Raw genomic sequence first — 14512 nt, 5'->3', positions numbered from 1 at the left:
TAGTGCTACATCCTCTGATAGGCCTCGTAAATCACAGATCCATATTCCTGCTAGAAACCAGTATAATGACCACAACTTTCCAACTACAGTCCACTAGGAGATACAAAAGTTGTATGTGCATGAGTGCTGTAAACAATTCAAACCCTGCCATAAAGCTAATAACAAGGTATTGCATGTTTCAAGATAGCTAGAAAAGGGATCTTGAAAGTTAACGCCACAAAGAAATGATAAAGATTTGAGGTGATGGATATGCTAACTACCTTGATTTGATCATTATACACTGTACCCTATAAACATGTACAATTAAATGTCAGTTATAAACAAAATTTTAAAAATCAAAGAATTCAAAAAATTATCAAGTAAAAACAAAACACTTAACAGTAAATTGAGTGAATTGAACATTATTCTAATACCAGTTTTTAACTTTCTATGTTGAAAATTAGTTTTTTTCTTTTCAAATTACTGATTCTAGGATACAAATTATTATCTATTACTTTTAAAAGTAAAAGTAGTAAAAATCTAAATAGCCTATCAAAACTGTAGTTACCAAAGAAGTATGTAATAAAGAGATCATTTTAAGGGATTTCTTATCAATTGTGAATGATTCAGTATTTTATGATATTGATGGATCATTGGCTTTTTGAGTAAGACTTAAATTTGAGTTAGAGTCTCAGTTTGTCACTTACTAGCTTTGAGCCAGCAAGAACCAGGTCGTTGTTTTGTTCATTCCTATATCCCCAGAAGTGAGAACAGTGTCTGACAAAGTATAGGTACTCAGAAAGAGTTGCTGAATGAATGAACAAGGATATCCATCAAGATGAAACAAATGTCTGTGTCCAGAATGTGGCAAAAATACATGATTACAGGAGAGTAGAAGACCCTAATAACATGAGTTATTCAAGTAAAAGAAATGCTATGAAGAACTCAGACAATACAGGTTAAGATTCTGTTCCACTAGAAATAAAACTACAGCCATAAGTACCAGTCAACCCGCTTCATTTCACTGGAGTCAGACAGCGGTAAGAATGAGTAAGTATATAGGGAATAACACAGTGATGACATTATTATATTAAAAATAATGTTTATATCAGATGGCCAAAGATTTAAAAGAAATCTTTTATATCTTTTGATACAAGGATGTGAGGACATAGTGACGCTCATCTTTTGGTGACAGTATAATTTTGGTTATGCATTTTTAGAAGACAAGTTGGTAACATTTATTTAACTTAAAAACAGGCAAATACCTGATGACCTAACCATGCCATTTCTGCATCTTAATACAGATTCCACAACTGCACAAAAACATACTTACAAGAAATGTTCACTTCAGCATTCTTGGCAACAGCCAAAATATCAGAACAACCTAAATGTCTACTAATCAAGGACTGGCTAAATCTATCATGATAACATACATTTTGGAATGCTAAGCTACAATTAAAAATAAATTTTACAATAACATATAAGTAAAAAACCAAAACAACATGTGGCTGAGTAATAACATGAAGAGATGTCTAAGATATATCATGAGTGAAAAAGTTTTAGTACAAAAGGTATAGTAAGGTCCTATTTTTAATGAAACAAACAAACAAAATAAAAACAAAAGAAATCTATCATGTACTTACCAAAATGGAATTTGGGGAACTTGGATTTTTTACTTTCTACTTTATACATCTGTGTATTGTCTAAAATTTTTATTTTATAATGAGTAGCATTGTTTTTAAATAATTTAAAATAAATTTAAAATATTTTAGTACCTAATTATCCTAAAGCTTCTTCTGAGATCTCTAGTTACTTAAAAAAAAAAGATTTCCCCCCATTTTGTTGTGATATTACATCTCAGGAAGGATGTATTCTCACTCATAAATTTTCCTCTAAGTACTCCACTCACTAGTACCAAGAGTGGGCCAGCCAAAAGAGTCCAGCAAGCCTCTTACACAAATTCTTCCAGAGAACAGTAAAAGAAGAAATGTGCTTTAACCTGTTTTTATGAGACCAGTATAATCCTGTTATCAAAACCTGACAAGGGTATTAGCAAAAGTAAAACTCTAAGCCAATCTTACTCAAGGATCTAGATAGAAAAATCCTAAGCAAAATACGAGCAAACCAAATCCAGCAATATATACAGAGGATAATTTGAGAGATCCAAGGATTAATATTTTTAAAAAAAACCAACGTAATTCACATTAACAAATTAAAGTAAAAAAAGCATATAATTATCCAATTATAGTATTATAGTAAGAAAAAAACATTTCCCAAATAAAATCCAAAATCCACTCAAAACAACAATTTTTGGCAAACAAGGAAAAGAAGGGGATTTCCTTCATCTAATAAGCGATATCTACAAAAAGCCTATAGGAAGCATCACATACTTAATGGGATATTGAAAACATTGCCCCTCAGACTGGGAGCAAGGCAAGGCTGCCTGCTACCTTTGCTACTGCACGATGTTGTAGTGAGGGGCGTCTAAACCAGTTCACTAAGACAAGAAAAAGAAGTAAAAGACTAGAAAGGGAAAAACAAAACTGTCATTATGCAAATAATATTATTATTAATGTACAAAGTCTAAAAGATTATTCAGAAATATTGGAATTAAAATGTGAGTTGATAACGTTTGCTGCACACAAAATCGATATACAAAAATCAACTGTATTTCTATATAATAGCAACCTTTGGAAAATAAAGTTTTAAAAAGATGCCATTTATAATAGTATCATAAAAATATAAAGTATCTAGGAATAAATCTAATAAAAGATGAGCAAAATCTCTACTAAGAAGATTAAAAACATTATTGAGAACAATTAAGAAGATATACCATGTTCACAGACTGAAGGAATCAATGATGTAAAGATGTTAATTCTTTCCAAATTGATCTATATATATTTAATATAATTCCAATCAAAATCCGAGTAGATTTTTTTTGTGGAAGATACCAAGCACATTCTAAAATTTATAAGAAAACGAAAAGAAAACCAAAGGCCTCTTAAGAATATCAATGAGGTAGGAGGACTTGCTCTATCAGGTATCAAAATTTTTTTTTTTTTTTTTTTTTTTTTTTGAGACAGAGTCTCGCTCTGTTGCCCGGGCTAGAGTGAGTGCCGTGGCGTCAGTCTAGCTCACAGCAACCTCAGACTCCTGGGCTTAAGCGATCCTACTGCCTCAGCCTCCCGAGTAGCTGGGACTACAGGCATGTGCCACCATGCCCGGCTAATTTTTTGTATATATATATTTTAGTTGGCCAGATAATTTCTTTCTATTTTTAGTAGAGACGGGGTCTCACTCTTGCTCAGGCTGGTCTCGAACTCCTGACCTCGAGCGATCCACCCGCCTCGGCCTCCCAGAGTGCTAGGATTACAGGCGTGAGCCACCGCGCCCGGCCAGGTATCAAAATTTTTGATGCTTTAGACAGTATGGTATCAGAGCAAAGATACACAAGTCGACCAATGGAACAGTATAGAGTCCAGATACAGACCCATGCATACCTGGCCACTATTTATGAGGAAGAGGGCAGCAGAGCACTTAAGAAAAAATGGCTTTTTAATAAATGGTACAAAGTCAACTGGATATTCATATAGGAAAAAATGTGAATCTTTTATCTCACTCTATATATAAAAGTCAATTTCAGATAGTTTGTACATCTTAATATAGAAGTTTTATAAAACAACAAAATTTTTAGAAGGCATCGTAGGAGAATGTCTTCATGGCCTTGGGGTGAAAAGAACAATGGGCAAAGACTTGATCAGGCCCTTCACAAAACAGAATACCTAGAGGGCCAATAAACACTTGAAAAAGTACTCAACTCCATTAGTCATCAATGAAGTGTAAATTAAATGAGATACCACTACATACCTGCCACAGTGCTTAAAAGGAAAACGAATGATAATACAAATGTTGGTAAAATGTGGAATAATGGAAACTCTCTGTTGACAGGAGTGAAACTTGGTCCACCTACTTTGGAAAACTGTTTGGCATTACCTGTTAAACGTCAATAACATGCATAGCCTATGAACCAGCAATTCCACTTCTCGGTGTGTACCCAACAGAAACGAGTGCAGATGCGAACAAAGGGACATGCACGGGAATGTCACTGCAACATTAACCCTAGTGCCACAAACTGGAAATAACCCAACTACCTATCAACTGTAGAGCAGATAAATAAAATTCACTGAGCTATGCACTTAAATGTTTGGTGCACTTTCCGTGTTTTCAATTTAAAAGTTTAAAAAAAAATTCATTGGTGAAAAAAAAACCACATATATTTTAAACATCATCACTTTCCCACTGGAGAATGCGGTCAGGGCTGGCCTCGCTTAGCTCAGGCTTCGGAACGTGTCTCACCTGAGCCCGGAGGACGCTCATGGTTTCCAGGTCTTCCTCCTGCCTGGCGATGGTCTGCTTCATCTCGTCCATCTGAAGCTGCTTCGAAGCCAGGGCCTTCTCTGCCAGTTCCAGTTTTTCGTGTAGTTCCCGCAGCACTGCCTTATCCACTTTTTCTGACTGAAAAAGAAACGTTTATTCTAGAAATGGTTTTGAAATAATTCAGCCTATTTTAGTAAAGTATTAGGTAAACGTTTATTTATTTTTGTTAAGTTATTGGCTCTAAACTAGTCTGTTAATTAGCAATGCTAACGTATCAGAAAGTTGTATTGATTTAACTTATGGCTTGCAAATAATAATTTCCTAATGTAAAACAATCATTTTTTAAAAAGGTAACACAAAAATCAGGGAAATAACAACAAACCCCGACTTGAAGAGGCTGTGACTCACTGATACTGTTGTATTTCTACAAGTTACTTTTACTATGTGAAGTCAGTGGAAAAGAAGAAATATGTTTAAATTTAAAATCTATTAGGTCCAAGAGAGGAAAACCATTCTCTTAAAAAATAAATGGAAAACAAAGAATATGTTTATAAGGATAATAATTCAAAGACCTTTGCTAATTCAAAGCTGTCATCTAGGGTGAGAATCTACAGTGAGAATCTGTAGATAATCACACCATGCTGGGCATTATTACTCATTTAAATTGCACGTGGAGGAGTTGGGGGTCCCAAGTTCACTGACAACAGGCAAGCTAGCTGTAGCCGTGCACAATTCCACGCAGTAGATGGCCCCTCCAGTCCATAGGAGCCCATGCTCTTAGCTTTCCTACAAACTTACCCTTAAAAATATTAAAAAATACTAAAAGTTTACTCCCTGACTGTAGGATATTAGCGCCATCTTCATACACCACAAAGGACATTATACATATGTGCAATATCACAAATTATAAACTTGACACTAGAAATAATAATAGACACTAGAAATAATAATAAACTGGAAAACCTTTGAAACCAGACTTAGTTAAGGAATAATGCAACTATTTTATATACAAAATATTCAAGTTTCCATTCACTTCTAGGCTGTAATTTTTTTTTCCATGATTACCTCTTTCCTTGTTAGTTCCTCAATTGTTTTCAGTGCCTTATTATGATCTTGAAGAAGCTTGCTGTGTGTCACCTGTAGAATGGCTAATTTGGACCTATTAAAAAAGATATTGAAAAGTGGAATCTTGGGGGAAAATATAGAAACTTAAAGTCTTACCTCCCAGCCTTCTTCTAAACACTCAAGTAGCAAAATCTTCTCACCTACCTTTATTATCCCACCATTGACTAGCATTTCTTACTCTCAAAGAAAATAATCTTTTCTAAAGAATCAAGAGAGAATGCAAATATAATTTGCATAATTTTGTTATAATAAAACTTCTACATTCTATCCCTTCTGAAAAGTCTCCTAGTACTCCCTCAAATAAGTAAAGAAGAAATTTTATGAATTTATTCTCAAATCCTAATTCCAATCTGTATAATAAAAAGCTAGCCCATCTCCTTTGGCAAGTTGCCCTTCCATCACGGCACACTCACTTTTCATCTTCTGTTTTAGCTTGCTCCATTTTGATTTCTGATCGCATGCTTTCCACTTGTAGCTCTAGCTTTTTGTTAGTGTAAACAAGCTCTTGCTTTTCATTCAGCTCTGACGGGGTTGCAGAATTTTTCCTTTCAAGGGCCTGACACCTAAGAAAGATCAAAAGTTCATGTGGATAAACAATGCTCCTTCATGTCTTGTCTTGGTGGCTTTTAAACAAATCCCAAGACTATGTAAAATACAAAGAATTTTAGGGTTGTAAGATTTATGAATGCAAAATAAAATATTTTATTCTCTTTACTTCTTTACTAGACACGGCCATATTTCTGAAACCTTATGCCTAAACATAAAAAAGTGCAGATCTAAGATCATACAAGGTACTGTCCTATTTGAATAATTCTTTCAAGTAGTCATACAAATACATTTTTGTTACTTAAACACAGATCAAACTAGTAATTGGCTAAAGGTGCTTCTCATATGGTGAACCATCTTTTATATTTTAAAAAGTTATGAGTTCTGTCAATCACAAAGACTTCAGCTTCTAACAAAGATTCAATAAGGGAAAAAGGAAGTCCTCCTAAGTACTCCGGAAGATCAGAAAGAATTTCAATGCAATACTAGCAGATACAAATAGATGACAGGTGTGTATAAGGCATAATGCCAAGCCTATTAGACATCTCATTTAATAGGACATATATAATAGAAATTATAACACAATTTACAAATGACAAAACTGAGGCTAAGAGAGGTTAAATAACTTGCCAAAGGTAATACCACAAATATGTTGCAGACTCGCATTTCAAATCTAGGTCTGTTTGTCCAAAGTCCTTAGCTATAGCTGCTATGCTGTATCAGATTGCTATAATACTGTAGAGCTGTGGTCCCCAACCCCTGGGCCTCAGACCAGTAGTGGTCCATGGCCTGTTAGGAACTGGGCCGCCCAGCAAGAGGTAAGTGGTGGGTGAGTGAGCAAAGCTTCATCTGTATTTACAGCCGCTCCCTCTCGCTTGCATCACCGTCTGAGCTCCGCCTCCTGTCAGATCAGCAGCGGCATTAGATTCTGCATTAAGCTGAGTCATATAATTATTTCATTATATATTACAATGTAATAATAATAGGAACAAAGTCTGTGAAACAACTGTCTTCCATGAAACCAGTCCCTGGTGCCAAAAAGGTTGGGGACTGCTGCTGTAGAGTGTTGGGAATCATAACCTCAGGAAAATATACACCTGTATACTGTGCTAAAAACAGGTTTGCCAACCAATCCAGCAGAACACCATCAACTTAGTTTTGGGTAACTTCTTACATCAACAGAAAAAAAGCAAATGCAGAATTCTCAATCTGTATTTTAGCCTTAATAACTGATTAAAAATGATTGAAATAATTGAAACTGATTTTTTTTCTAAATAAACCTCACTCAAGTTCGTTATGCTCTTTTCAGCTTTCTTTATGTATGTTCATATCAGTATTGTCAGTTTAAGTTAGTCACTGGAAATCTGGCCCACAGCTTTGTACAGATCTCACAGGCTCATACACTTAACACCCTCCCCCTAAATGGCTGAACCAAAGCCCCCGTCTCCACCCCTCCGTATTACAAGTCTTTCACACTCACACAGGAACCTGGACATTCGTGTTTTCTGAATTCACACTTTAATTAGGTCTCTATTTTTCTGTTAGTAACAAGACTATGTTTTTATGTAGTAACATATTAATACTTTGTAAAAACATTTATTTTTCACAGGAGGATAAAATTGATCGTTCTTACTTTTCTTGAAGTCTCTTCTTCATTAGCTCAGCTTCACTGAGTTTTGTATGAGCTTCCTGAAGCTCCTTAAACAGGGATGTCACCTGAAGGTTCAATATTTCCACTGCACTTCCAACCTGTCATAAAGGCAACCCCAAACATAAGACATTAAACAAACCTCTTTGTGAGAAAACAGTCTGAACCTTTACTATCCATTTAAGACTTACTGGTGAATTGACTCAACTCCGAGAATTAATACCCCAAATATCTTGTATGAAAAGAAATGTTTTGAATACAACTGTTTCCCAATAAAGCATGAACTAATCAATTTGGATGCACTCTTGATAATGACTTTATCGCTACTGAAATTAACCCTACTCCCAGTTTAAGAGATCATAGATCACAGAGGTGTCAAAGCACAATCCTATTTATCCAGCTAGCAATTCACCCCCATATTCCTTTGCCAATTTATATTTCTAGTTTACTCAACTATTTTTGTTGGACAGCCTCTTTCCTGACAGTTCTATGATTTTTGTAAATGAGCTTTACGATGACTTGGAAGTCTCAATTCTTTCCTACCACTGGTTGTCAAATTACTTTTAGTCAGCAGGGTACTATTACTCACTGGTGGTCTCTTCATCTCAGTTCTCTAAATGTTCTATGTTTTCTCAATAGTAGGGGACTCTGTCCCCTCTGTGGCATACAGTAGGCATTCAATTTATATATATTTTGGAATCAATGAATTAAAGTATTTTATGTAAATGCCTGTCACATTGGCTACTGTGGCCATCATAACTTCATGGCTTCATTAACTTCCCCTAAAATCAAGACTCTCAGCAAGCTCAAAGGTACATCTCTGAGTTACCAGACAACACTGAATATACAAGTTACATACATTTTATATATGTGTATGTGTGAGAGAATCTTTTTCATTCAAACTACTTTACTCAAACCAGTAGTGGGACTGAACCAAGATCTTTCAATTCTACCTTGAGTTTCTGAGTCATATCCTCAAATGACCTCATTTTAAAGTGGATAAAATTCCTTTTTCATTTAGCAGGCTTGTTCAGTTAAGGACTTAGGAGGAGAGATCCATCAAGAAGAGATACAGGAGTGGTTTCATAGACTACTGATAGGAATACATCTCACTCCAATTGATGCTGAGTGAAATCCAAACCAGGACACAGAAATATAAAAGATAATATATAAACATCAATATTATTTCTATATTTCTAAAGAAAATAACACATCACAAGACTCGAATCCAGCTGCTGGACCACTCTCAGGTATGTGCGGGTGTGACGCGGTCTTGGAATCTTAGTACTCACAGTTTCTGGGCCTTTCTCCTCTTCGTTCTCTTCTTCTATACTCCCTTCTGTCTGGGTTTCAATCTCAGAACGATCATTTGCTTTCTTTTCAAAGTCTGAAACTCTGAAAAATTACAAAATGTAGAAAAGTTACTTTTTCTTTGGCTTCCAGGGGAATAGCAATTGTAGAAGCACTAAAAAAAAAAAAACATTGTTCAAAATTTGGATAAAAGATCAGGGGTCTTCAAAATCTCTTCATATTCACTATATTAGCACTGGTTTTGTTTTGCATCCTAAAACTGCCTAGAATTGATTACAGAGGTGAATACACGCAGAAGTAAAAGACAGGTGTAACTAACTTGAACACTGCCTGTTTTCATGTAACTGTACTATTCATAAATATTTTTAAAATGGTTTTAGTGTGTACCCATGTAGATGCGTGTGTTCCGTCAGTGTGTTGTGTCCCATTTACAAGAATTCAGCAGAGAGAGAAAGACTGTTTTTTTAGGACTCATCTAATTTTGTAAGTCCCTGAACAAACAAACAAATGTGGTATCATTCTTACACCAAATTCTAATCACAGGCAAGTCATCCCAGTACAGATGACACAGAGACTGTGGCTAAAGACAGTGGGTTGAATATACGTATACAATTTTCCTCCCACCCCAAAACCCTACTAAAATGACTTTCAAAAAGCCACATGCCTACAGAACAAAGAGAAAGGGAAGGGAAATAATAGCAGGAAAATGCGGGAAGCACAGGTATGAGTGGGGACTGGCTGAGGAGCCCAAGAAGGGTCCTAAGTCAACAGTAAGGAGGGCCAGAAATGACCTGACTCACACTGTGGAAATCCAGGAAGCTCGGGAATTGGTGACAACAGGTACCTATGGAAGTGGTGATAAGGTGGGACCTGTTTAAGAAGGACTAGAAGGTGGTAAAATACAGGCACTCTGGACCCAGATGTGAAGCAGAGTTGAGGGCCTGGGTTTTCTGCTTTAAAAGAGAGGAATTTAATTATAGACTACTGAGACCTTCAGCCTTCTTTTCCTCATCTCAAGAAATCTGACATCTAGAAAAAAGTCAGAAGGCCGGAAGTCTTCTCTGGAGAATCTGACCAGGACAAGGGAAAAGATGAAAAGTTTCAGACATGGGCCTTCCCCAGCAAACCCTCCCAGCTGGATCTCCTTACACCTTGCTAGGTGTATAGCTCTTCAGATTAGAGCTAATGAGCTAGGCCTGCCTTTGACATGGAAGTCTCATGCTCCAGCCAGCTTTCTCTCAGTATTTAACAAGTCAGTAATTAGTTGCTAGGACCAATGTTGTTCCCTACATGGGTATCGGGATGATGATTTCCTGCTACCTAAAACAGGACTGAAATCAAGAAACAAAATCACTGGTACATGAACAACCTGTTTTGATGTATACACTATATAGGATATGATAAAAACACATTGTAAGACTTAGCATGTCTTTTTCTCAAGTCAATCTTCAACCATCTTCATTAATCATGGGAAATAGGGGTATAGCTGTTCTAAATTGTATTCTGAATAATTAGAGTGATTCATAGGAAAAGGGAACAATAAGGTACATAAATTTTACCCCAAAGCCCAGTCTAAATGATTTTGCTTGTGATAGCATTATGCCACAGCTGTACCAATATAGAAAGGTCTACCTGCTATTTAAAAAGGTGTATGTATATAAAAGAGGTGGCACCATGTCTCAACTCATTCTGTGAGGCCAGTATTACCAGGCTACAAAAACTAGACAGATATCATAAGAAAAGAAAACTATAGACTAATATCCCTTATGAATATAGATGTAAAAATCCTCAACAAAATAATAGCAAACCAGATCTAGCAACATATAAAAAGGATTATATACCATGACCAAGTGGGATTTATCCCAGAAATGCAAGGTTGGTTTAACATCTGGAAATCCATTAATGTGACATACCATAGTAATAAAGGGGGAAAAAATATCCCCAAACCCATAGGTTATCTCCATAGACACAGAAAAAGCATTTGAAAAAATCTAAAATCCTCTCATAATAAAAATGGCAAATTAAGAACAGAAGGGAGCCTCTCAGTCTGATAAAGGCATCTATGTAAAACCTACAGCTAACATCATACTTAATGGTGAAAGACTGAAAGCTTTCCCCCTAAGATTAAAAACTGCTCTCTACACTTCTATTTAACACTGTATTGGAGTTCTAGCCAAGGCAAGCTTTTTTAATAGCTGGTAGACCTTTTTATATTGGTACAGCTGTAGCATAATGCTATCACAATCAAAGTAAGTAAAATAAAGAAAAATAAGTAAAAGGCATTAAGATTGGAAAGCAAGAAGCAAAATTATATGTGCAGATGATGCAATCCTGTATATAGAAAATGCTAAGAAATCCACTAAAAAATTATTAGCACTTAATAAATGACTTCAGCAAGGTTGCAAGATTCAAGATCAATATAAAAAATCAGCAATTGTATTTCTATATATTAACAATGAATAATCCAAAAATAAGATTCAACAATTCCATTTATGATAGCATCAAAAAGACTAGAATACTTAGGAATTCAACATAAAAAGTGCAAGACTTGTGCACTGACAACTACAAAACATCACTGAAAGAAATTAAAGACAGACAAATAAAAAGATATCCCGTGTTCATGGACCAGGATGTTGTTATGATGGCAATACTCCCCAAGGTGATCTCCAGATTCAATACAATCTTTAACAAGATCCCAGTTGGCTTTTATTCAGAAATTAACAAGCTGATTATAAAATTCATATCAGGCCGGGCGCGGTGGCTCACGCCTGTAATCCTAGCACTCTGGGAGGCCGAGGTGGGCGGATCGTTTGAGCTCAGGAGTTCGAGACCAGCCTGAGCAAGAGCGAGACCCCATCTCTACTAAAAATAGAAAGAAATTATATGGACAGCTAAAAATATATATAGAAAAAATTAGCCGGGCATGGTGGCGCATGCCTGTAGTCCCAGCTACTCGGGAGGCTGAGACAGGAGGATCGCTTGAGCTCAGGAGTTTGAGGTTGCTGTGAGCTAGGCTGACGCCACGGCACTCACTCTAGCCTGGGCAACAGAGTGAGACTCTGTCTCAAAAAAAAAAAAAAAAAAAAAAAAATAAAATAAAATTCATATGAAACAGCAAGGAACCCAGAATAGCCAAAACAGTCTTTAAAAAGAAGAACAAAGTTGGAGGGCTCACACTTCTTGATTTTGAAACTGACTACAAAGCCGTAGGAATCAAGATGGTGTGGTACTGGCCTAAGTTCCACATAGATCAATGGAATAGAATTGAGAGTCTGATGAAATTGTGTATCATACCATACACAAAAATGAACTAAAAATGGACCACAGACTTAAATGTAAGAACTAAAATTATAAAATTCTTAAGAGAAAACATAGGAGTGAATCTTTGTAACCTAGGGTTAGGTAATGGTTTCTTAGATATGCTACCAAAAGCATAGGTGACAAAAGAAAAAAGAAATAAATTGTATTATATCAAAATAAAAGGCCAGGCACAGTGGCTCATGTGTGTAATCCCAGTACTTTGGGAGGCTGAGGTGGGAGCATCATTTCAGGAGTTCAAGACCAGCCTGAGCAACATAAGGAGACCTTGTCTCTACAAAAATAAAAAAAATTAGCCAGGCATGATGGTTCACAACTATAGTCCTAGCTACTAGAGAGGCTGAGCCAGGAGGATTGCTTGATCCTGGGAGTTGGAGGTGGCAGTAGCTATGATCACTCCCCTACACTCCAGTCTGGGCAATAGAGTGAGGCCCTGTCTCAAAAAAAAAAAAAAAAAAAATTGTGCTGCAAATGATACCATCAAGAAAGTGAAAAGACAATCCACAGAATGGGAGAAAATAGTTGCAGATCATCTATTTAATAAGGGACTTATATCTAGAATATGAAATGAACTCTTATAATTCAATAATAATAAGACAACCCAATTTTTTAAAATGGGCAAAGGATTTAAATAGACATTTCTCCAAAGAAGATATGTAAGCGGTTAACATGAAAAGATGCTCAACGTCATCAGTCACTAGGGAAATACAAATCAAAACTACAATGAGATACCAATTCATATCCACTAGGATGGCTAAAATCCAAAGGACAGACAATAACAAAGAAGTGTTGGTAGGGATGTGGAGAAAGTGCAATACAAGCACTGCTGGTGGGAATGCAAACTGGTGCAGCTGCCTTGGAAATGGTTTGGTAGTTCCTCAAAACAGTAAACAAAGTTACCATGTGACCCAGCAATCCACCCTTAGCTATAACCCCAGAGAAGTAAAACAATGTGTCCAAACAAAAACTTGCACAAAATTTGCACAGCAGCATTATTCCTAATAGGCAAAATGTGGCAAGGACCCAAATGTTTGCCAACTGATGAATGGATAAACAATGCTATATATCCAAACAATGGAGTATTATTTGGCAATAGAAAGGAATGAAGTAGTGATACCAGCTACACTGTAGATGAACCTCAAAAACATTATGCTAAGTGAAAGAAGCCTGCCACAGAAGAACACATATTATATAACACCATTTATATGAAATATGCAGAATGGGCAAATTGATAGAGACAGAAAGTACATTACTGGGAGGAGGGTGGGGGGGTGAGTGTTACCGATGTTGGGTTTCTCATTTGGGGGAACGATGTTCTAAAATTATATTGCAGTAATCATGGTTGTACAACCCTGTGAATATTCTAAAGACCACTGAAATGTACACTTCAAATGGGTGAATTATATAAGAACTTAATCATATTTCAGTCAAGCTGTTTTAAAAAAACCCCCCAAAGAATGCATAGTTCAAGTTAATCTATTTTGTACCTTTCTTGGGCTTCCTTGAGTGCAATTTGAAGTCTCTCCACCTTCTGGTTTCCTTCCCTTAGGCAAAGTAGGAGCTGGCTCACAGTTAACTCCTCAAATTCCAAGTAGTTCTTGGCACCTTCTGTAGATCTGCTCCTACATTAAGACAACGCCATGTTCATAAAGGTCAAAAGGTTTTCATCAGAAAATAAAGATATCAAAGCCTAAAAACAGAGTAGCCCAATATAACTAAAACCAACTTAAAGGGACTACTTTTCAGAACATTCTCCAATTAATTCTCATCCACTGACCAAGCACAGCTGGTCCTGGGACCCCCAGTGCCAAGGTCCCTTGCGCTTTACAGGGAAAGTGTGGAGACTCGCAGTGAGGCCCCAGAAAGGCTGGTTTTATACTGCTCATATTCATTTCCTCCAAATGTCCCTGTACACCAGCAGTCCCCAACCTTTTTGGTACCAGGGACCAGTTTCATGGAAGACAATTTTTCCACAGACTTGGGGGTAGGGGAAGTAGAGCTCAGGTGGTGATGTGAGTGATGGGGAGTGGCTTTAAATATAGATGAAGCTTTGCTCGCTCATCTCCTGCTGTGTGGCCCGGTTCCTAACAGGCCATGGACTGGTACCGGTCCACAGACCAGGGGTTGGGGACCACAGCTGTACACAGCACCACAGCACAGCACCCACAGGAACAGTTCACCAGAGGCAGCCCTGGTTGGTGGCGCCGG

The 14512-nt window shown here is 36.7% G+C and overlaps 1 protein-coding gene across 2 annotated transcripts in view; it reads right to left on the bottom strand.

Moving 5' to 3' along the window:
- Positions 1-14512, bottom strand: part of OPTN (optineurin) — a 34813-nt gene that overhangs the window by 3931 nt on the left and 16370 nt on the right. For both annotated transcript variants that reach the window (XM_069459020.1, XM_069459021.1), the window contains exons 6-11: positions 13792-13926; positions 8968-9070; positions 7661-7776; positions 5895-6044; positions 5422-5515; positions 4336-4494 (exon numbers count right to left, since the gene is read on the bottom strand). In XM_069459020.1, the coding sequence (XP_069315121.1) occupies positions 4336-4494; positions 5422-5515; positions 5895-6044; positions 7661-7776; positions 8968-9070; positions 13792-13926 (757 nt within the window). The remainder of the gene's footprint in view (positions 1-4335; positions 4495-5421; positions 5516-5894; positions 6045-7660; positions 7777-8967; positions 9071-13791; positions 13927-14512) is intronic.

This window comes from Eulemur rufifrons, chromosome 25 (assembly GCF_041146395.1).
Source record: "Eulemur rufifrons isolate Redbay chromosome 25, OSU_ERuf_1, whole genome shotgun sequence".
Classification (NCBI taxonomy): Eukaryota; Metazoa; Chordata; class Mammalia; order Primates; family Lemuridae; genus Eulemur; species Eulemur rufifrons.
The sequence above is the reverse complement of the archived record's forward strand: the minus strand, read 5'-3'. Positions and strand labels throughout refer to the sequence as shown.